General features: G+C 36.5%; 1 protein-coding gene across 1 annotated transcript in view; it reads left to right on the top strand.

Annotated features, from left to right (window-relative positions):
* Positions 1-22,642, top strand: part of LOC118918991 (EGF-like and EMI domain-containing protein 1) — a 532,060-nt gene that overhangs the window by 436,431 nt on the left and 72,987 nt on the right. Inside the window, 1 exon segment of the mRNA XM_057488470.1 lies at positions 16,485-16,607. Within this exon segment, the coding sequence (XP_057344453.1) occupies positions 16,485-16,607 (123 nt within the window).

Raw genomic sequence — 22,642 nt, forward strand, 5'->3', positions numbered from 1 at the left:
GAGAAAATCATTAAAGTGTCAAGACAGTGAATCCAAAGTAGGAGATAGAACTGAGAGGGATTTGTCAATACTGTTGACATCTACAGAAAGGTCCAAAGTATTAGGCCATGACATGCTCTTTTCTTTTGCTATTAGGCAATCTCAGGTAACCTTTGATGAGGCAGTTTTATCAGCATGATGAATGAAATGGCTAAACGGCCAGAGGAGAGGATGGCACTGAAGCAGAGACAGTAATTGCTGGACCACTGGCTTTTGGATTTGGAGGAGTAGCAGGATGGTGGGGAGAGGGGTTGGAATGTGGAAGACACAGGGAAAAATAACCAATCACAAGGGAGAGAAGAAGAGTTACGATGAAGGGAATAACAGTGTTATGAAACTCCAAGGATGGAAATGAAATCAGATTGAGGACATCATGTAGAGAAATTGACTTTAGAACCCATGGACAGAAGAGAAAGAGGAGTGAAAATAAGGGTATTTTGTGATAGAAAGGGAGAACTCAAAGTAGTTCTCATCAGCCAGCTCAAGGTCTGAAATAAGAAGGGGGTGGGGTACAGCTCTTAGAACCTGAGAAGCATATGCAAGGCAACCTACATGATCCCCATGGCCCAGTGCAAAAATGAAAATGTGTGGCCTTTGTTCCAAAAGCAGGAAAAAAGTGTTGTTATAGATACTAAAACATCCTTTAATGGTTTCTCTCTCATCCTGCTATGGTCTTTTTTTTTATTGCTGTTGTGTTCCTTGGGCTTGGGGATACTTGGGGAAGGACAGATACTCACTGGGGTCTGGAACTCCCACTTGGCAGCTCAGCAGGGCTTGCCTGAGCACCGACACAGTGCCCTGGCTGGAGCAGGGAAATCAGTCTCTCCTTCCTATCAGCTCACACACCTACCCACGATGGACGAATGAATCCAAGGATACTCTGTGCCCAGACTCAGTATTATATCAGAGTTGGGTGGGAGGCTCACCCCTGCAGAGTCACCCTCTAAATGCACTGTCTCTGCCAGCCTGCATGGGGCCAGCTTTGGCTATTACCTGCTAAGATAATATGGGAGCTGATCACCAAAACCTGACTCTCTCGGTCTGTTCTCAGGCTTCCACAGAGGGGTAAGGGCAGCAGAGAACTGCAGTGGTTACTGGGTACAGGCAGGGACGCGGGATGCTAGGCAGCTGAAAAGAGCCATCCCAGAGAGGAAGGGAGGTGGAAAGATGTGTGTGATCTTAGGCTTCAGGTCCCTGATTCATGCTGCGTTGTCCCACCTGATTTCACTTGCAAAACATAAATGCCAAGATAAAATTTATTACACATTTTAAGATGGTGAACATAGAGCATTAAACCCTAAGCACCAGACCCTTCTGAGCCCAGGGCCCTGTACCACTGTGCTAGTTACATGCCCATGAAGTTGTCTTTGATTGTGTGTGTGTGTGTGTGTGTGTGATATAAAAAGCTTAGACTGTCATTGTAGAATTTAGCAGGGAATGAATATGAGCTGACTGGGTTGTGAGGGTTCTTCAGTAATGTCATTCTTGTTGGCATCTTTGGAGGTAAAGCACACTAAGTAAAGCAGACTAAGGTGCACATTATGATTTTCTGTGGACCCTTGGCATTTTTGCCTTAATGGGCCCTTTCATCCTTTAAAAAAATTAAAATGTGTATTTTATGATTGTAATGAAATAAAGGTGAATATATTATGTATATTAAAATATTTTCTTCAACCTAAAATGCTAACATACTAAAACATTTATGTGGGCTTCTGAAAGTATCATGGGTCCTGGGCACTGTGCCTAATGGATAAGTTGGCCCTGGTGGATGGTGGATGTCATTCAGAATTGGCATAGCTGATGTGGGAGGGGACTGGGAGAAAGGACCCTGGAGAGCCCCTGGGGACAGCATGACACCCTGGCTGGGTGGGAAGAGGTATGGGAACTCTCTAGGAAATGAGAAATTATCAAATGACAGTCTGGAGCCTCAGTAAAAGGAAGAGGAGGTACTCAAGAGGAATGAGAAAATAAACCAATGGAAGTTTGAAGTCAGATTGAAAAATAGCCTAGGTCTTATGGTATTGAGACATTCAAAAAACAAAAAGTTTCAATGGTTTGGTCTAGAGATAAAAGCTAATCATGGACGACAAAGCTTTTATTTTCAGGTTTAACATTGTTCATTTGCTTTGCTGTATATACAGTACATTAAGTCATCAACAGGTAATTTTCTAGGAAATACTTTCTGGAGGACAAAATGTTTTAGATGATCCTTAATCTTAAGAAGGAATGGTCCCTAGATTATATTCTCCCAGTTCTGGTTTATTTGGCTATGATTAACACAAGAAATGTGAAAGGGGAATAGTGTTTTGTTCTAGTCAGGGCTTTCAAATATAATCAGTGCACCAATTTCTGTGAATAGTAACTTCAGGGTTTGAATTCAGCACATTTATACTTAATTTACAAGTTTCTAATGTTTCTGAGACAATTTTAAGCAATATTACATCAGATTATATGTGAGCTCTTTTATAGTAATAGAAGTCACATTTAACTACAGGTTAAGTGACTACATTAAAAGGGAATACAATTATTTTAATGGATTTATAATTAAATGCTTCAATCTTGGATAGTCTAAAGGTACATTGTAAATCGATCTTTCTTAGAAATTTGTTTGAAAGCTTTTGGCAAAGAGAAAAAGTTATAAAAGGAAAAGATTTTGTTTTTAGTGTGATACTTTATGACAAATATGACACATAGTGACTGTTTTGGTAAACATTAGACAAGGAAAAGTGCAGAGAAAGAACAGGGGAATGCAATTTCATAATAGGCAAAAATTAAATAGATGTTTTGCCAAGAAAAGAAGTATAAATTATAAACAAATGTAAATGTTTACTCTTGAAAATAAAAAAGTGTGAATTCAAGAAAGGTATCAATTTTACTAAATAAATAAGTTAGCAAGAAGTTGGGTTTTATTTGTACTATTTTGTTTATAATATTTGTAATGTTTTAAATACTTTCTCTGATGGAAAAAATATATGACTATTGACTTTTTCCTTCCAAATGTTTTTTAATATGATTGTTACCTAAGTACAAAGAGATAAGGGGATGGAGAAGAAGGAGCAGAAGAAAGACATGAAAAAGACAAAACAGTGAGCGCTCTGCAGCTGGAAGTGTTTGATCAGAGTCTAAAGGCCATTTGTTAAAAATGTTGAAGAAGGGACTCCTTCAGTACGTAGGAGTTTATTTTATCTTTGAAGGTCTTTTAAAATTCCACAACTGGATAAATCAGTTATTCTTAGAATTTTAATAAAAATTTTTACTAGAAAAGAAATAGAGGTGACATTACAAGTGACACACAACTTAACTATAATTACAAAATTTAAGGCAAACTCAATCCTTGCAATACATCAATAAAGAACAACTTGAAGCATTGTACAGAGGTGGTGCTTCTTTCCTAGCAGACTGAGCAAAAATCTTTGGTACGATTCTGCTCATCTGGCTTGGGTCACATGCCCTTCCTTGATTTAATCACTGTGGCTCTCAGGACGTCTTAGCCAGGGTCCTGTGCCCACCCTATAGATTGGGGATGATCATGAGGCAGAGGGGTGGCAGCAGTCCTCACTCCATCCCAGCTCACAAGAGAGGAGCTCTCTAATTAGAAAAAAGAGAGGAGGAGAAAAGTTTTGTGCAGATGAAATCATTGCTAGAGCCCTCCAAAGTCATAATGTCAGTTCATCACTATTACAGTTTCCATCAAACTCCCATGCATGGTATAACTTGTAAGGTTTCTGGACGTTACAGAACGGCCAGCCCCTTTTAGCTCATTTGACCACTTAGGTTGAGAGGTGGAGAGGAAGTTAATTGCAAAGAGGTAGGGTTAATCAGAGATAATGGAAAGGAGAGAGGTTAGTTTCTGAGCTCCTTTTCTGAGACTTAATTTCTAGCTTCTGGATCCTCATTCTGCTCTGCCAGCTGCCCAGTGACCTAGAACTGTCTGAGGGCCCATATCAGCCACACTCCTAGTTTCTCTGTCAACTGCTCCCAGTTGTCGGTCTCTCCCTCTCTCACATCAATAGGAGATCTTACTCTTTCCTTGAATCTGACATGTGAAGAGTTTTCCTATTAACTTATATAGTCAGTGGGAAAGAGCCTAAAAGCCCTCTATCTATCTACCACCTACCTATCATCTCTCTCTCTCTCTCTCTCTCTCTCTCTCTCTCTCTCTCTCTCTCTCACACACACACACATCTATCTATCATCTATCTATCTTTCTAATCTATCATCAGTCATCTCTATCATCTCATCTGTCTGTCATCTATCTATCTATAAAAGAACTCCAGTGTAAATTCTGACCTGTATGGCAACACCTGGGAGAAGATGCACTTTTCAAGCAGTAACCTCTAGAATATCCAAATTCCAGATCTAGAAATTGAATAATTTCTAGATCAGCCCACTTACCTTAGTCCAGCCCTGCCAACCATTATTCATTACCTGCCTTTTTGCCAGGGCATATGTTGGTCCTCCATCTCCTATGGCCCCTCTGGTAGTTATGTCTCCATTCACCACTTAGTCACTATGCACAAGATTAAAAATCTCTCAAAGGACCATACCATTCATTTTCCTGGGCAGTGAATGAATTTGGCTTAAGGGTTCTGTTTCTCTAACCCAGTGCCCACGGTGAATGCCTTTTCCATCCCTGGTAATAATATCCTTAGCTCTCAGCCCACAGAAGATTTGACTCTTCCTTAAAAATTTGAAGAGAATCAACATGCTTGAACTATGAGCTGACCTGAATGTAGAGAAAGTGAGCTAAGCAAAATCAACTGTATGAGTTGAGTTTTTACTCAGGCTCAATTTTACTGACTTGCCTTTGCCATTGGTGTCTAATCCTATGAAGTACAAAAATTATTCTGTGTATAATTAAGTACAAGTCAAATTGATGTTTGTAGCCAGTTCTTTGTACCTGCTTTATTTTCTTTCTTTGTGCTCCCTCACACTGAGGGACTGCCAGGAAATGCTGTACCACAGTGTACCAGAGTCTTGTTGCCCTGCGGTCCTCGGGGGTGATATTGGGTCATGTTATAGATGAGGCAAACATGAAATAGATCCATGAAAGCATGACCTTGGCAACTCTGTTTTCCATACCAAAGAAAGAATAGGTTATTCTGGGCTTGTAAAAATATTTTAAAGAGGTACACATCCCTAAAGTGCTAACTTGCTGTCCACATTCTGTACTCTTAACAGAAAGGCCTTAAAATTTCCATATCTGCCAGATTATGTTCAGCCCCCATTTTATTTTATTTTCAGCAGCATTGATACTTCTGTTCACACCCCTTTAAAAAGCTCTTTTCCTTAGGTACCAGGGTTCTGCACTGTCCTGCTCCTTTCTACCTCCTCTTACTCTTTTTTCTCAGTTTTTTGCTGAGCCCTCTTCCTCTATAAATTCAGCTATCCATTACTCATTTATTCACTTTTTTTCAATTTTTCAACAAATATTTATTGTGAATATGCTATGGGCCAGGCACTGACTTAGGTACTGAAAACACAGTGATAAGGAAATACATACTATCTCTGTCCTCAAAGAGCTAACAAGATAGTAAAATAGTTGGTTCCAGGGCTTGGGTATTTGTTTCCTCACTGTTCTTTAGAATCACATGATGGCTCACTAGCATGACATATTTTTCTTTCTACCTTATGAGCCAATACAAAGGAAAAGACTGTCAAAGCAGGCTTGGGCAAGTAAGAGATCTACCCAATTTCATGCTTTACTAATAATGCCAAGCCTACAAGCAATCGGCACACGTAAGTGGAACAGGGAGAAGACGGGAACATCCTCTGTGGATCCTAAGGTCCTTTTCCACTCTGCAATGAGCATGCTCTCTCTAACCCAGGATAACAGATGATTATGTGTGTGGTTTCTATTCTTTTTACTCTCAATAATTGTGCAGGCTCTGGGAATTTACCCTGCTTTTATGTTAACAAGTTAGCCTGTTACAGGTTTATGGTTGCTGACAGAAGACATGAGACTCCTGGGTCAGAAACAAAGGACTTTATTACTCCTGGCACAAAAAGCACAAACTTTATTTGTTTGTGTCAATTCATGTCCCCCCAAATCCCACAGCTGTGACACAAGGGCTTATTACTGATGCCTGCACATGCAATTGGTTGTATTAAACTACGGAAACACTGAGCTTGGGGAATCCACCGCCTTTATAGTTACTGGAAACAAGCCTGCTTGTTTTCTCAGGGGAGATGTTAGCTCATCCCTCCATACAAACACAGCCCTGAAACCTGGCTTGAGTAAACATTTATCAGACATCAAAAGTGTAGGGATGCTCAGAGCCTACTGTGGATTGTCTCTCTCACCATATAACTTGTCTTGGAATGCACTAAAGTGATTTGGGATTCTTAGTAATTTGAGAATATCTTCTCTCTCTTACATTTTTAAATCACCCCTCTCTATTGGCCCCTTCCCATGAGTATTTAAACTAATACAAGTCTCATCTACCTTAAAATCCCCTGCCTCAACCACACTCTCCTTTCCACAACCACAACCTCCACTCCTTAACAGTCAAACTTGTTGCAGTATGTGTTTTAACTCTCTGTTTCCCTTTCTCTCCCACTTTTTCTTCAACCCAACCTGCCCAATCTGGGATCAGTCTCAGCTACTCCACTGAAACAGTTTCTATGTCTCAGCTTCCTCCCCTGTAGGTAGGGCTAGTAACAGAATCTACTTTGTGGGCTATTTCAAATACTACGTGTGGTAATATATGTAAAGTATTTAGAGTAGTGCATGGCACGTAGTAAGTGTTCAATTGTTAGGTTGATTGTTATCATTAACATCCACCTCCTCATCAATGACATCAGTGAAATCTTTATTGCTAAGTGCAATGAGCACTTTCCAGTTCCTGCTTGACATCCCTGTGTTGACCATTTTTTCGTTCTTGAAACTCCCCCTCACTAGGCTTCCATAATGCTGGACTCTCTTGGTTTTCCTCCTACTTCTCTGTATGGCCTTCTTAGCTTTGTGTGTCCTATCAGCCTGCCTTAAATGGTGATTTTCCTCAGGTTTTCTATTAGACAACTTTCTCTTCTTTATCTACATTTTTTTTTCATTTTTTTTGCCTAATGATATCATCTACTATTGTGGCTTGAATTACTTACTATCTATATGGAGATACCCAACACTCCATACCGCTGTCATTTTCTTATTTAACAAATATTCATAGAGCATCTTCTGTGTGGCAAACACTGGGATTACTACTGTGAGCAAAAAACTCTCATGGGACTTAATAATTAACGAGGAACACATATATCAAACAAATATGCGCACAGTGGATGTGAAGGGCACTTTACTAGGCTATTGCAATCATCCATGCAGTTTAGATTAGAATACTGTCTGTGGAGAGGAGAAGTGGACAAATCTGAGGGATTTTAGTTCGATACAGTACAATTTCATTATTAGATTAGCTATGCCTGAAGGAGAGGAAAGTGTCAAGGATGTCTACTCTAATTTTTAGGGCTGTGCAGGTAGACAGATGGTAGCTGAAAAATCAGCCTATTTTTTTCTCCTGAATTTAGTCCGCATACTCGGTTTCCTACTAGATATCCCAAACTTCCCATCTCACTTGCCCATCAAATAGTTTATGTCTAGAACCAAACTGTTCTTCTAGTATCAAATTTTCTTTCTCCTGTGCTGTTTCAGTGAATGCCACACCATCCATTCAATTGCTCCAATGAGCTGACCTTGACTTTTTATTCTCCCAAGTCATATTGATTTTTCTTTCCTTAAAATCTTTTATATCTGTCCACATCTCTCTACTTCTACTGCTATTAGCTTAGGTCAAGTCCTCCTCCTCCTCATCCTTCCTCTGAATTTTGGCAATAGTCATTACTGGGCTTCTCTTCCTTCAGTATCCCACCCTCTAATCCATTCCTCACCCTGCTCATGGGCATTGTCTATAAGGACAAGATTCCTTAGCATGGCTGGAAAGACCCTCCATGATCAGGCCCCAGCCACATCTCTAGAATCATCTTTTTTCACTTTGATCCTTATTTTACACAGACCAATGAATTTCTTTTTCTATGAAAGCCTATATTATCCTCTCCTCAGAACAATATAAGAAGTCTTTTGAGCTTTGTTCTTTGCTAGTACTGTCATTATTTTGAAAATACACATCACCAACCTGTTTGTCTTTTTGTGACGTAGGTGGTTTTTGCTGAGAAAGGCTACCTCTATTCCTGGATGAATGTCTGGGCTGGAGCACAGGTAAGTTTTTTTTTACAATCAGGGCAGAAAGTAGGAAACAATAGTATCTGCAAGTTAACAGCATGCATTCATTTCCTACTAACTGAGCACCAAGCTACCAGAGGGGCTATATACCAAGAAAAGGACAGACTGAAAAAGCAGAGGCCAGGGATTGGGTAAAAAGTTAGGGAAGGGTCACCAATAGGGGATTTTGAGGAAACCATTCAAGAAGGCATCATCTTCAACCTCTCTAGCACTGTCAGATGTATCATGACTGCACGGGCAGTTTGATAAACCTTTAATATTTGCAATAAAAATAAACTAAAAGTATGACAAATCCCTAAATTCATTAGAATCTTGATAGACTATAATTGCTCCAATCCAATAAATGTTATAAGGAAGAACTACATGAATTTTCCTGACCCTTGATGAAATATAGATTAAAACATTTTATCATTTAGAGGACAGTAGATCTTTTTGAAGAGTATATGCTGAGTTTGAGCTGCACTTGGTGACTTCCTCCTGCATACCAGTTTTAAAGTATGTGCGTGTCAGGGTGATTTCATTTACAAGCAATAGAATTGTGCAACTCAAAATGCTTAAACAATAAAATGAGATTATTGGATCACATAACTGAAAAGTCCAGAGGCAGGGAGGACTTCAGGCACAGTTTGATCATGGCTCCAACTCCTGTTTTCTGCAAGTCCTTCAGTTCTGTCCTGTACATTGATTTTATCTTTAGTGTGTCGTCATTTATGAGAGCAAAATATCTACTGCAAAATGGCTCACACCCACACTTTAAGAGTTCCAGAGCAAGAAAGCATCTCTGTCCCAGGATGCCTGACCTATATGTTGAACTTCATGCTGAATGTGTCACATCTGAACTCATTCATTTCTGAGAAAGCCATATACAAGAGAAGAGATTACCTGGTCTAATCATATGGCAAATGGAGGTGAGATATGTCAAATGGAGTCTACCTTGGATTTGAGAGAAGTGGTGTTTATCAATCCCATATAAAATGCATGGATTCTCTAAGATGAAAGAGATAAAATCCCTTAAAGGAAAACCTGGGAGTTATTTTTTATGAGTAAAGAAGAAAAATGAATAAGATCCCAAACAGGTAACCACTGAATATTTACTGCAGACAAAATTCAGATTTATTTTCACACTTAGAAATTATTCTGTGCCCAGGATTTTTAAAGCTATTTATAAATGGTCAAAAACAAATTTTAAGAGTCTTTGCAAGGTAAAGAGAGAGAAGTGTGGTCAGAGCTCAATTCTAAGAAATCCCATTGATGAATATGGGTAGATAAGAAGACTGAATACTGCGGATGACTCTCAAACCATACATTCATTCATTCATAGAAAGAACATTTATAGAATATTGATATATGCCAGATAATGCTTAATACAACAGAATCTTTCACCTTAAGAACTTCATTGAATCAGGCACTACAGAATTACAAATGAAAAATCAGAAGTGTTCAAATATGATAGTGTGTCAGAGTGATTGTGGTATAGTAGAACAGTGTTCAAATAAAGCCACATAGAAAATCTAGTGGAATCCTTACTACACCCTTCAATATTTCCTCCAAATCTAATACTTTGACAATCTAATCTCCAACATAAAGCAACCAGGAACATTTATTTCCAATCAACAGGTATCTGAGAATTGTATATTAAAGGCAAATGGGAAAAAATATTAATTTTAGTTGTACACTCTAAGAAAAATAATATGAAACAATTTGGTTGTTTGGGACAAAAGTGGGTTATTGTCTCAGGGTGTTTTTTTTTAATTAAAGTATCATTGATATATAATCTTATTTTGTTTTCAAATGTGCAATACAGTGGTTCAACAGTTACCCATACCATTAAATCCTCACATTCTCTAGTGCTGTTAATATCTATCAATGTAGAAAGATGTTACAAAATCATTGACTATATACTTCATGTTATACTACCTTCCCTGTGATCAACTTATACTGTGATTGCAAATTATTGTGCCCCTTTAATCCCCTCCCTCCCCACTGCCTGCCCCAATCCCTCCCCCTTGGTAACCACTAATCAGTTCTCAGTGTCTGTGAGTCTACTAATGTTTTGTTCCTTCTGTTTTGCTTTGTTTTTATATTCCTCAAATTAGTGAAATCATGTGGTATTTGTCTTTTTCTGCCTGGCTTATTTCACTGAGAATAATATCCTCTAGATCCATCCATGTTGTTGCAAATGACAGGATTTCTTTTCTTTCTTTTTATGGCTGAATAATATTCCATTGTGTATATGTACTACATCTTTATCCATTCATCTATTGATGGACACTTAGGTTGCTTCCATATCTTGGCAATTTCAAGTAGTGCAGCAATAAACATAGCAATGCATATATCTTTCCAAAACAGGAATTTTATTTTCTTCAGGTAAATTCATAGAAGTGTAATTACTGGATTGAATGGTATTTCTATTTTTAGTTTTTTGGAGAATCTCTATACTGCTTTTCAGAGTGGTTGCACCAATTGGCATTCCGACTAATAGTGTAGGAAGGTTCCAATTTCTCCGCATTCTCACCAACATTTGTTATTTCTTGTCTTTTAGATAGTGGCCATTTTAACTGGTGTGAGGTGATATCTCATTGTGGTTTTCATTTGCATTTCCCTGATGATTAGCAATGTGGATCATCTTTTCATGTATGTGCCTGTTGGCCATTTGTATTTCTTCTTTGGAGAAATGTCTGTTCAACTCCACCCATTTTTTAATTGAGTTATTTGTGTTTTGAGTGTTGAGGTGTTTGAGTTCTTTATATATTTTGAATATTAACTCCTTATCAGATGAGACAGTTATGAATATATTTTCCCATATAGTAGGATGCCTTTTTGTTTTGCTGATGGTGCCCTTTGCTATATATATAGAAGCTTTTTAGTTTGATGCAGTCCCACTTGTTCATTTTTTATTTTGTTGTTCTTGTCCCAGGAGAAGTGCCCAGGAAAAAATTGTTCAAGAGAATTTAGCCTATGTTTTCTTGTAAGAGTTTTATAGTTTCATGACTTACATTCAGGTCTTTGATCCATTTGGAGTTTACTTTTCTGTATGTAGTTAGGCAATAATTCAGTTTCATTCTCTTGCATGCAGCTGTCCAGTTTTACTAACAACAGTTGTTGAAGAGGCTATCTTTTCCACATTGTATATTCATGGCTCCTTTATCATATATTAATTTACCATACATATATGTGTGGGTTAATATCTGGGTTCTCTATTCTGTTCCATTGATCTATGGGTCTATTCTTGTACCAGTACCAAACTGTTTTGATTACTGTATATTTGTAGTAGAACTTGAAGCCAGGGAGTGTAATCCCCCCAACTTTGTTCTTCTTTCTCAGGATTTCTATGCCTACTCAGGGTCTTTTGTGGTTCTATAGGAATTTTAGAACTATTCGTTCCAGTTCGTTGAAGAATGCTGTTGGTATTTTTGCAGGGATTGCATTGAATCTGTAAACTGCTTTAAGCAGGATGGCCATTTTGACAATATTAATTCTTTCTATCCATGAGCACAGGATAGATTTCCATTTATTGGTATCTTCTTTAATTTCTCTAATGAGTGTCTTGTAGTTTTCAGAGTATAGGTCGTTCACCACCTTGGTTAGCTTTATTCCTAAGTACTTTATTTCTTTTGTATCCATTGTAAATAGACTTGTTTTCCTGACTTTTATTTCTTCTAGTTTGTTAGTATTTAGGAATGCAACAGATTTCTGTGTATTAATTTTGTATCCTGCAACTTTTGTATTCAGGTATTAGTTCTGATAGTTTTTGGTGGAGTCTTTAAGGGTTTTATATGTATAATATATCATGTCATCTGCAAATAGTGACAGTTTAACTTCTTCCTTATCAATTTGGATGCTCTTTATGTTTTTGTTTTGTCATCTTAGGGAGATTGTATGTGCAAAATACATTTGATAATAATGTGAATTCTTTTAAGCTCTTCTGTGACCATCTGGGGAACTAGTTTTAGGGATAAACACAACAGAAATATTTAGAGAAAGGACATTACAAAGGAAAAAGGAAACATAGTGATTCTTTGTGACATTCCTTTATAGTAGAAAAATCAAGAAATCTTTGGTGCATAGCACAGGGATAATACTGAATAACCTTAATCACTTTATCATTATTCCCAGCAGTGATCTTGAGTTCCAATTCTAAGGGCAGAGCTTTCTGTAAGCATCTAACATGAAGATGTAAGTCAGAATTTTTGAAGAAATAGTTTCTTCACATGAAGTATACTTGATAATAACATTTTAATGTAATATTGACATTTCTGGTTTTTAACTCTGTTGGGAAGAATCTTGATGGAAAAAAAATCACTTGTGACAGCTTCAGCATGAGTGTCTGATATGGCAATTTAACCCAGTTTTATCCTATATCAGATGTATTCCATCCAAAAGGAACTAAGGCGTCCTTCATGTTTTACAGAAATTAGCAATTTCTCATAACAGATAATACTAAAATTGTCTTAAAATATTTAACTACATTGAGTGAATATTATGGGAAATATTGGTGATTTATTTTCAGAGGTTTCAGTAAAAATTAAAATATAATGTAATTACACAATATATTATATATGTATTTAGACTATTAATTTAATCCATTTGGACTGAATTGGTCTGCTTTGGCCAAACAACTGAGAAGTTGAGCCAAATGATGACATTTGTGATCCATGTGATATTTACATTTCAACAGTGGACTATCTACATCTTGCTACTCACAGTATAGTTCCCAGGCCATCAGTATCAGAACTGCCTTGGGCTTAGTTAGAAACATAGAATCTCTGCACCCCAGCTCTAGATCTTCTGAATCAGCATCTGCATTTTAACAAGATCCATAGATGATTAGAGCATTAACTACCTCAGGGGATGTCAGCTTTGTCTACACATTAGAATCACTTATGGTGCTTTTATAATGTTTGGTTCCCAGGCCTTACTCCAGACCAATTAAATCAGTCCTTTAAGGGAAGGACCAAAGCATGGGTGTTTTGAAATGCTTGTTAAGTGATACTAATGTACTGCCAGATATGAGAACCATCAGTTACACAATTCCCAAACAGTCTGTAAATCTAGTATATGCTGAAAGTGCATAAAAGAAAAAGGAAGTCAAAACAATTACTTTGTATTTGGTACCACTCTATAAATGATTGATTTTTTTAACTGTTAATAAGTTTGCTTAACTACTGTGTGAACACTGCCTATTATGTCTCAGCCTGCCCAGAAGTGTATTGCTTTGTAAATCAAGAAGGTGAACACTTTGCTATCCAAAATAATTAAAAGGGGAGTTTAGGTTTGTTTTCCAACTTTATTTCCTTTTGACAATCTTATTCTCTAGCCTGACAGATCTAAATACTGAAGATCAGACACTGTCCACATCCAAACTACTCCACCTTTGGATTTCCCACCTTCTTCTCCATGCACTCAATGCTCAGTTTTTATCTCAAACGTTCCCTATCACTCTAGGCCAAATGGATTCCCCTCCCCCTCTGAATTCCCATGCTGTCTACTGCTGTTATCATGAATTCTCACTTTATGATCTCCATTATTTGATGAAATAAAATTACCTGTTGTTTAATTCTACATATAATCTCAATCATTAGCAATCTAAGTCACGGCATAGTACTCATGGCAGTCATTATTATCCTATTTTATAGATGAAGATATGAGTATCAGGCAAGGTGACAGGCTATTAAGTTTCAATACTGAGCATATTCTTCCCAAGACCATCTAACTCAAAGTACAGAGGAAGTTTGGTTTGCTTTTGAATGTCTGTATGTGTGCATGTTTCTAATAACTTATAGTACTTTAATTATAGTTTTGGGGGAGAGTAAGAATATGAACACACTAAAACACACTGAAAAAAGACTCATTCTCAAAATTGATGTCCACTTTTTATCAATTATTATTTTTTAATGTGTACTTTCATTTTTGTATTGAAACATAGTTGATATGCAATATATTGTTTCAGACATACAACATAGTGACTCAATAATTATATACACTACTAATGCTCACCATGGTAAGTGTAGTTACCCTCCTTGTTACTCCAAGATATTAAAATATTACTGGTTATGTTCTCTATGCTGTACTTCCATTCCTGTGACTAATTTATGTTTAATTTGAAATTTGCAGTTCTTATCCCCTTTATTTCTTTTTTTACACTAACTCGGTTTCTTCTGTCAGAAAATTATTAAAGCTTGATCAATAGGGGCACGGGAAGGTGGTCATATTATACTGATTTCTTTAAATTTTTTTTTATTACACAAATATCCTGAATAACCTTTTCATGTAAAAAACTAGAACATTAGAGATAAGGATAAAATCTCTAACACCCCAACACACCTTACACTCTACCTAATCAAGGTACCTTTCTTGACTCCTCAAAAGTTATCATTTTTATCTGTTCACACCCTTTAGGATATTTTTTACTATATTTACATACATGTATGTGTTATATTATAATAATTTTATAACAGCAATTTTGGCTTTATCATCTAAAACATATGACTCTTGGGAATTAAGAGTTTTATTTGTTTGTCTAAAGTAGAAGACCTGGGAAGGATATCTAAAATGAGAGAATTAAGATCCAAAATTTTATCTCAAACCTGTGGCATAATATCCCAAAGCTAGAAAGAGAAAAATTTATCTAGCATAAGTATTAAAGCCCTGCATAAAGTGCTAGTAACAAATGAAAATTCTGATTTGACATTACTTTACATGAAAAAGACCTAGAGGTTTATCAAAGACTCAGAGTTTAATAAACATTCTAATATTTAGAAAAGTCAGTATTTCTCATTCCTAAAGTAAAATTCCTTTAAAAAAATCATAAATTACTCCAGAATATCAATTTTAGAAGGATAGCACTAGATTGTATAAATGTGTGTAATAAAGTGAACAAGTAATTTTAAAATGTGATATTTTGTGACCGAATATGTTCTTCATATTTGTTTTTCTTTTTCAAAAAAAAGTAATGCCAAGTAAAACAAAACTCTCTTGCTTCCCTGTGGTCAAATCCTCTAGTATTTACTACTATACAAAACATCCAATATAGATCCGATGATTTTCGGATCCGTGAAAAGGCCCTCTGATGAGGTGTTGCAGCGGTATTTCTTTTCTGTAAAGATGCCTCCTCCAGTCAGGAACTTGCCCTGTGGAGTTGTTCTCACTAGATGTAAAGCTAATTGTTTATTATAATAACTTATGTTTTAGTGAGGAATATTCCTACCCTCCATTCTTTAATAGAGTATTTGGAATTTGGGGCATGAGAAGTCAGGGGCATTCTCTGCATGAGATATGATTTCCTGTGCTGAATCTCAACCCAGGCTGGTTTTTACTTCAACACCTGCCAAAAGATGTAAACTGAGTAAAAAAATTTCCTAAACAAGAAAATTTCAAAACCCTTCCTCTACTGATACCCTGAAAGGATTTACCTATGTTTATAATAGCTTCTTTTTCATGATTTTAGATTCAGAAGTACATGGGGTAAAAGGCAGTATAGGTTCTGAGAGATGAATTAATTTTCCTTTCCTAAGGGAAGGTGATTATATTAATTTATTATGACCTTGGTTGATCATAAGACATAAATGATCATGAGTCTTGAGTAATTTTCATTTGTTACTTTTCATTTTTTCTAAAATTAACCTCTCCTATACACATGTTAAGTATGTCAGCAAATGGAACCCTGAGTGAAAAGAAAGAAGCTGAGTCAATGGAGCAAATGCATTGATGTATTTTTAAGAACCCCAAATCATAGTTTTATTTGAATTTATCTGCCCCAATGTTCACCTTAGGACATGAGTAGGAGATTCAATGTCTTAACTCTATTACTGGCTTTATTCAGCAGCTTCAAACCAATAATAGGTGTTTATCTAGTAGTGTGTGCTGATTCCTGATAGAGTAGCTCATTGTAATTCTCTCCTCCAGTTCTCCTTCCCCAAGGAAATATCTATATCTCAGATCTGTCTAATTAACCAGTATGTGAAGAATAGAAAATTGTGAGACAATCCCTATGCCCATAGTTGCTGGGCTTTAAAAAGCTCAATGAACTTTCTATCTACATTTTCTTGTTTACGCTGTGGAGCAAAATGGATCAAACAAGCAAAGATTTGTGGCAACAGAGATGTGCCTTTGTACAATATAACACACACTGTGTATCAAAGAAATATTGTGCCACTTCTCCAAAGCTGACATTGGAATGACATTGTAATCCTGACCATCTGTCTTTCTCCTCTAGATGTCGATGAATGTTCAGTGGTGAATGGAGGCTGCCAGCAGCGCCGTATTAACACTCTGGGCACCTTCCACTGTGAATGTGATACAGGATCCAGACTCCATGCTGATGAACGCACCTGCATAAGTGAGTAAATATTAGAACCTGCTTGAAGTCGTTTTCAATGAAAATTGACCTGCACATGTAGCGGCAGGAAGGAAAGTTTTACTATTGTAAAAATATCTACAGAAGCTGACAGTTTTCAAGTATAATTCTCTCTTTTAGAATAAAAAATATGTTTTGTTATTAGAAGACAAAAAGACAAAAAAGATGGGGAAGAAAATATAGACATTAACATTCACAAGTAGAACTCAAAATCTAATGCATGAAAACAAATGCACGAATATTTCCACAGCATATAATTTCTGCCAGATGCAGTACAGTATAAATTTGTTAGTTACTTTATACAATATTATAGCACAAAGCTACAATGAAGAGAGGATGCTGGGCTGTTAAAATCACTAGCTATGGTATTCCCTCACTTCAGACCATACACAGAATTGGACTTAATGATATAGCTATAAAAATTATACCATATTAGATTCTAAGCAGTTTAGGGTTGCTCAAGAATAGTTAAAACAACACACATTAAATTTGAGGTCACCATATATTTATTGCACATCAAAATGTTCTTAAATAACAGTTTTGGGTGAAAAGCTTAATATTTTAAATCTTTAAGTATTTTTGAATTTTATAACTACATTAAAATGAATATGCACTAAAAAATAGAAAAAACTTTTAAAATTCTGTGCTCCCTGTATGACTTATAAATGCTAATTTTTTTGTTTTAACTGAAGTAATTTACATAAAAATGTTTTTTTTCATTAAATGATGATCCCCAGATAGCATCAAGCACATTCTAATTTCATCTCCAGGTCCCTTTTAAAAATATTTACCATATTAAAAGAGTTAGCACCTTGGACAGCACAATTTAATTGCTGGTTTAATTTGTACAAAGCTTGTTAACTAGTCCATCCACTCAAAATTATTAGTATTTTATAATTATTCTATAATTCTGAAACTTGGAGTAGAAATGAGCCAATTTTACCTAGTGTCATCACATATACTTCCTCTTTCTTTTTCTGACCATATCTGTTAGGAAATGGGGGAAGGCAGAGGGGAACAGGTAAACAGGTGTTGGTCATAGGTCTGATTTTGATGTGAGAAAATGGAGACTCTGAGAGCAAAAAAAGGACTTTTTCCAAAGTTAAGTGAAGAAACACAGAGAAGTCATAGCCTAGCATGGAGGGAACTCAATGTCCTAGTGACCAGCTGTAGAGCAGGCTCAAGTAGTGGGGCAGGAGCACATGCCTATTTATGTGGTCAAAGAACCCCTTCTTTCTGCACAATTACTGGTCATTGCAACAAGGATTATTGTCCTCTCCCTATTCCAGTCTGTAAGGTCTTCAGCAGCTCACAACCTCAAACAGCTCCTATAACTTCTCTCAAATGCAAAATTTAGAAGCAGTAGGATTATTGATATATGCAAATGAGACATTTATCAGTAAAGGTTGAGCTGGTGAATTTTTATGTCTGGTATAAAAATATTTTGCCAAGTAGTGATTTATATAAATCTATGATATCCGGTTATGATAAGGTAAAATAAACACACTAATAACCAAGTAAGTCATATTTCCAGGTATAATTAATTTTCTAAACCCTGGCAGTTGTTAGCTATTTCTAAGTAAAATCATTAAATTCTTTCCTTATTCCTCACACCGGCACTGCCTTTGAATTTTCTAATTTTTGTTTTAATATCAGGTCAAAGTGGAGTTGGATAAGGATATTCTAATTTATCTTATCTATTTCTAAGTAGTTGTAAAAGCCAATTTCCATTGTACAGATATATGGATACTATAGTAATAGCTTATGTACAGCTGCATCTGATGACTTTCTCTCCATGCAGAATTTCAGTAGTATACAAAATTTATATATATAATTACATATATATATATATATATATATATAGGGCAAATTAAGCTAAGGGAAACGTGGATTTCATGGCTACAATCATTTTAAAGTGTTAACCTCGTGGATGTCATGCTTCAGGAGGTACTAGAGTGAGTGCCCAGCATTTTACATTTGTGGAAATTTTGACTCCTCTCTCGCATGCATACACTGAATTTTTGGTTTCAAAGAATAATCTTAAGAATCTCAGTTGATGCAATTACAGCAATCTTGTTAAAATGAGCACTTTCTATTTAAAAGACTAATAATGGGAACTTGAAGACAAGAATTATTTGTTTGGTTATTTGTTTTGAAAGAGAGGGATTACTGTGGAGAACTGAGCTTCATGTTGTTTATATTTTGACTTATATTTTAAGAAGCATCAGATATTTTTAGAAACAGGAAGATAAAATTAGCTCACTTTCCCTTTGGAATTTTTTACCTGACAAAAGACTGAAAATGGTGGTTGATGGTTAGGAAGAAATTGTAGAAGAAATTCGTCGTGACCCCTGGGAGAGTCACAGAAGAGAAGCTAGGATTTTGTGATACTTTGGTGTACTTGAAATTAATTGCTTCCATTTCTTCATCCCTCCCTTCTTTTCCTTCCTTTGCTCCACTTTGCCATCAGTCATAGGCCTAGGCTAGTGTGACTTTTTGAATTAGAGTCTCTAGTGATTTTTGTACTTTCTTTTAATCACAGCTACAGTAAAGTAAACTCCCTGTACCCCCAAACACTTACAAAGTTTCAGATGACTTCATTTCAAAAAAGTGTCCATTGTCTAAGGGCTGTGCACTTTGGTGATTTATGGCCAGCAGTTACGAGTCAGCCTCTGCCAGAATGGTAGAATTGTATGAAGTGGTGTAAGAGAAGGGGCCTATAATATCTGAATATCTGACTATGGTAGCAATGAGTATGAACTTATGAGCCACTTGGTTTCCCATAAGGGATTGCTTGGACTGCTGATACAGTGTGATCCCAATAAAATTAGGGGTCTTGGCCTCAGTGGCCTTGAGTTTAAGCCCCTGAATTTCTCTGTAAATTTTTGGAATATGTGTCATTTTCTGGGGCAAAGGCCTATTATTTTCATCAGGTTCATAAGAGTGTCTATGACCCCTTAAATTACTCCATACATCTTTTTGTCCTTATGATGGCATCCTGTAAAAAGGTGCATCTGCGGGAGGATCTCATAATACTGTCTCATTAATCTGTCATCGGTTTCAAGCAAAGCTGGTCAGTGACTGCTTCTCTATAGCCTCCTTAGGATAGATCCCAGGCCAGAGCCTGGGTGCCTGTCCTTAAGTAGCACAGCTCCTGGCCCACTGTGGCCTCATCAGAACAGAGTCTGAGATGTCCGCCATATGAGGAGGACACAGCAAGTGAGACCAGCTACACCTGGTTAGTGAAAGGACCCAGGCACAGCAGGGGAAAGCAGACAAAAATGGAATTTTGCCAGGTTGGCTTGGCTATTGGAGGTCCCCATTAATGCAGATATTACCAAGCAATTCATATACTTTAAACTGCCATTTAGCTGAAAATCAACAGCTTAAAAACCTAGACTTTAGCAATCATCAGAAAGACAGAGATGTTTATGTTCTTAACTAGTCTAACCATTAAATCTCATCTGGGGACTAGGTATAGTCGCATAGTGCAGTCCAAGTTGGCATGTGGCCTTCAGTGAATCATTTAATATTTTTGTACCCCAGTTTCCTCATGTGTAAAATTCAGGAATTGGACCCAGTGACCTTGAAGTTACTGTATCTCTAAAGTGTTATAATTTTATGGAGTTTCCAAAAGAGCTAATTCATTACAAATCATCTGCTAATCATATTTTTAAATCTCCATTGGATTACATATAATAATTATTAAATCAAGCTCTAATTTTATTTGAAAAGTGTTTGAGGAACTTAGACTTTAGAAAATCCAAGCATAAGAAGTGTGAGAATTTTATATCCTGGTTAATAAAAATAGCTATGTAACTTAAATGTTTTTTTGAAAATTTTTTTTACCTTGCTGCTTTTGTAAAAATACTGTTTTTTATATTATCAACTCATATGGGGAGGAACCTGAAGAATAATCTGGCCCAATCCCCTTAGAGATAAGAAGTTTAAGAGCCAAACAGATCAAGTAACTACTACTCAGAAAAAGGAGAAAAGCAGTTTTCAGGAACATCTAGCTAATTTCACTCCTGATACAATGCTTTAAAATAATTTCTGATAAATATTTTTAAAAAGACTAAGAAAAATCACAAAGATACTGCAAAATGAAATTCCTACATTTTTTATTGGCCTGTTAAGCCTTTCCTAGTTACCTCAGCTAAACACATTCTCTCTTTTTCTTGTAATACCGTATCATTTTGTGTTGCCTTAATGACACATTATAGCATATAGTTTTATATGCATGCAATTGGGCTTCAGACCAAATGAAAGACACTGATGACCTCCTAATTATTAGCTTCAAGTAGAATCTTTTCCATGCCTTACTTCATGACCTCTGACACTATTAGCGACTTATTTTTCTAAATTTTCCTCTTGACTTCCTGACAGTACAATTTCCACGTTAACTTCTGCCTCTCTCTACTTACATTCTGGTAACCAGCTTTCTGACCTTTGATCATCTTGTTCTCTCCCTACTCTGGACTGAATTGTAGCCTCCAAAATTCACATGTTGAAGCACTAAGTCCCAAGCTGATGGTATTTAGAGATGAGACCTTGGAGATATAAATAGGTTTAGATGACCTCCTGAGGGGGACACCCTCCCGATAGGATTAGTGCCTGTGTAAGAAGAGGCCCGGGAGAGCTTTCTCTCTCTCTCTCCTCCGTGTAGGGATGAAGCCAGGAGGTGGACGTCTGAAGCTAAACAAAGCTCTCACCAGAAACCAAACCCTGTCAGAAACCCAATCTTGGACTTCCCATATTCCAGAACTGTGAGAGAATTAATTTCTGTTGATTATGCCATCCGACCTATGGTGCTTTGTCCTGTCAGCCTGAGCAGACTGATAACTCATCTACTCTTCTTATCTACTCCTTCATCTCGATTTTACTTTCCTACTTTTAGACCAAAGTCAATACATATAGGCTGTCTGGCAACTATTAATTAAATATTAGCTATTACTATAACAGAATATAAAGATATAAAGATTTTGCTCAAATGGATTTGCTGGGGAAAAATTCAAACTTGTTACAGTATTTCTAGCTCTTAAAACTTTGCCACTACAAAATATATTACCCCATGATGATTTTTCATTAGTGATTCTCATTGTTGAGAGGCACTTTAGTACCTTATTACTAAATATAAGTAATGATAATGTAGACTAAACTTCTAATGCCAGTTTTTAATACCCAGCAGCTAATACCAAAAGATATTACTCAAATTTTCTGTGTTGAGCTCTATAATTTGCTAGACCTCCAAAATCTTCCTTGAATTCCCATTTTTAATAACAACCTTGTAAAACACACTCAGCTCAAATCTCCATTCATAATCATGTCCTTCCCCTGATGTATTTGTTGAAATTGGCCTTCCTGAAGGGGGTGAAATAGTAAGTGACTAAAGCTTTAATGCCTGCACAATTCTCTTACTCTCTTTAGTGTCTTCAGTACATAGCTGTATTAACACCCGTACTCACAAATAAACAAATGGAGTCACAACTGCAGAGAGAAACTGCAGGTAAACATTTTAATTATTTTAGTGTTTAATGCAAGAACTCTTCATTTCCAGTTGTTGGGAATGGCCAGGATCTGCTTTTGTTCAATGAACCCTTTTTATTCTCACTTAAATGAGCAGGGGGCAAAGGGAGAAGAAAGGGTACCTGGAAGCTGGAAACCAGAATTTTCTGTGTGATTAAGGGTCCAGCATAATAGATGCAGAGGTTGTATTTTAATTCCAAATAAGCAGAAGTTAAGTGGCAAAAAGAGGTTAGATATACAACCTAGAAGTTTGACTAAACAAAGATAGTCTTAGTAAAATTTGAACTTGGATACATTTTCTTACATCAGATTTTTATGAGTCTCACATTTTAAGGCAATGTTAAACTTAGAAGAAGAAAAAGATTGAGAAAACTATTAGATAGATGTGATGGTCTTCATACAATGGATCCTTCTGTTTTTGATCTCAGTGTTCTGATCAGTGATGTCTAAGTTTTATTTGATAAAAGGAGTGGAAGATTCTTTCCAGGGAA

The sequence above is a fragment of the Manis pentadactyla genome, chromosome 1 (genome assembly GCF_030020395.1).
Source record: "Manis pentadactyla isolate mManPen7 chromosome 1, mManPen7.hap1, whole genome shotgun sequence".
In the NCBI taxonomy this organism is placed as follows: Eukaryota; Metazoa; Chordata; class Mammalia; order Pholidota; family Manidae; genus Manis; species Manis pentadactyla.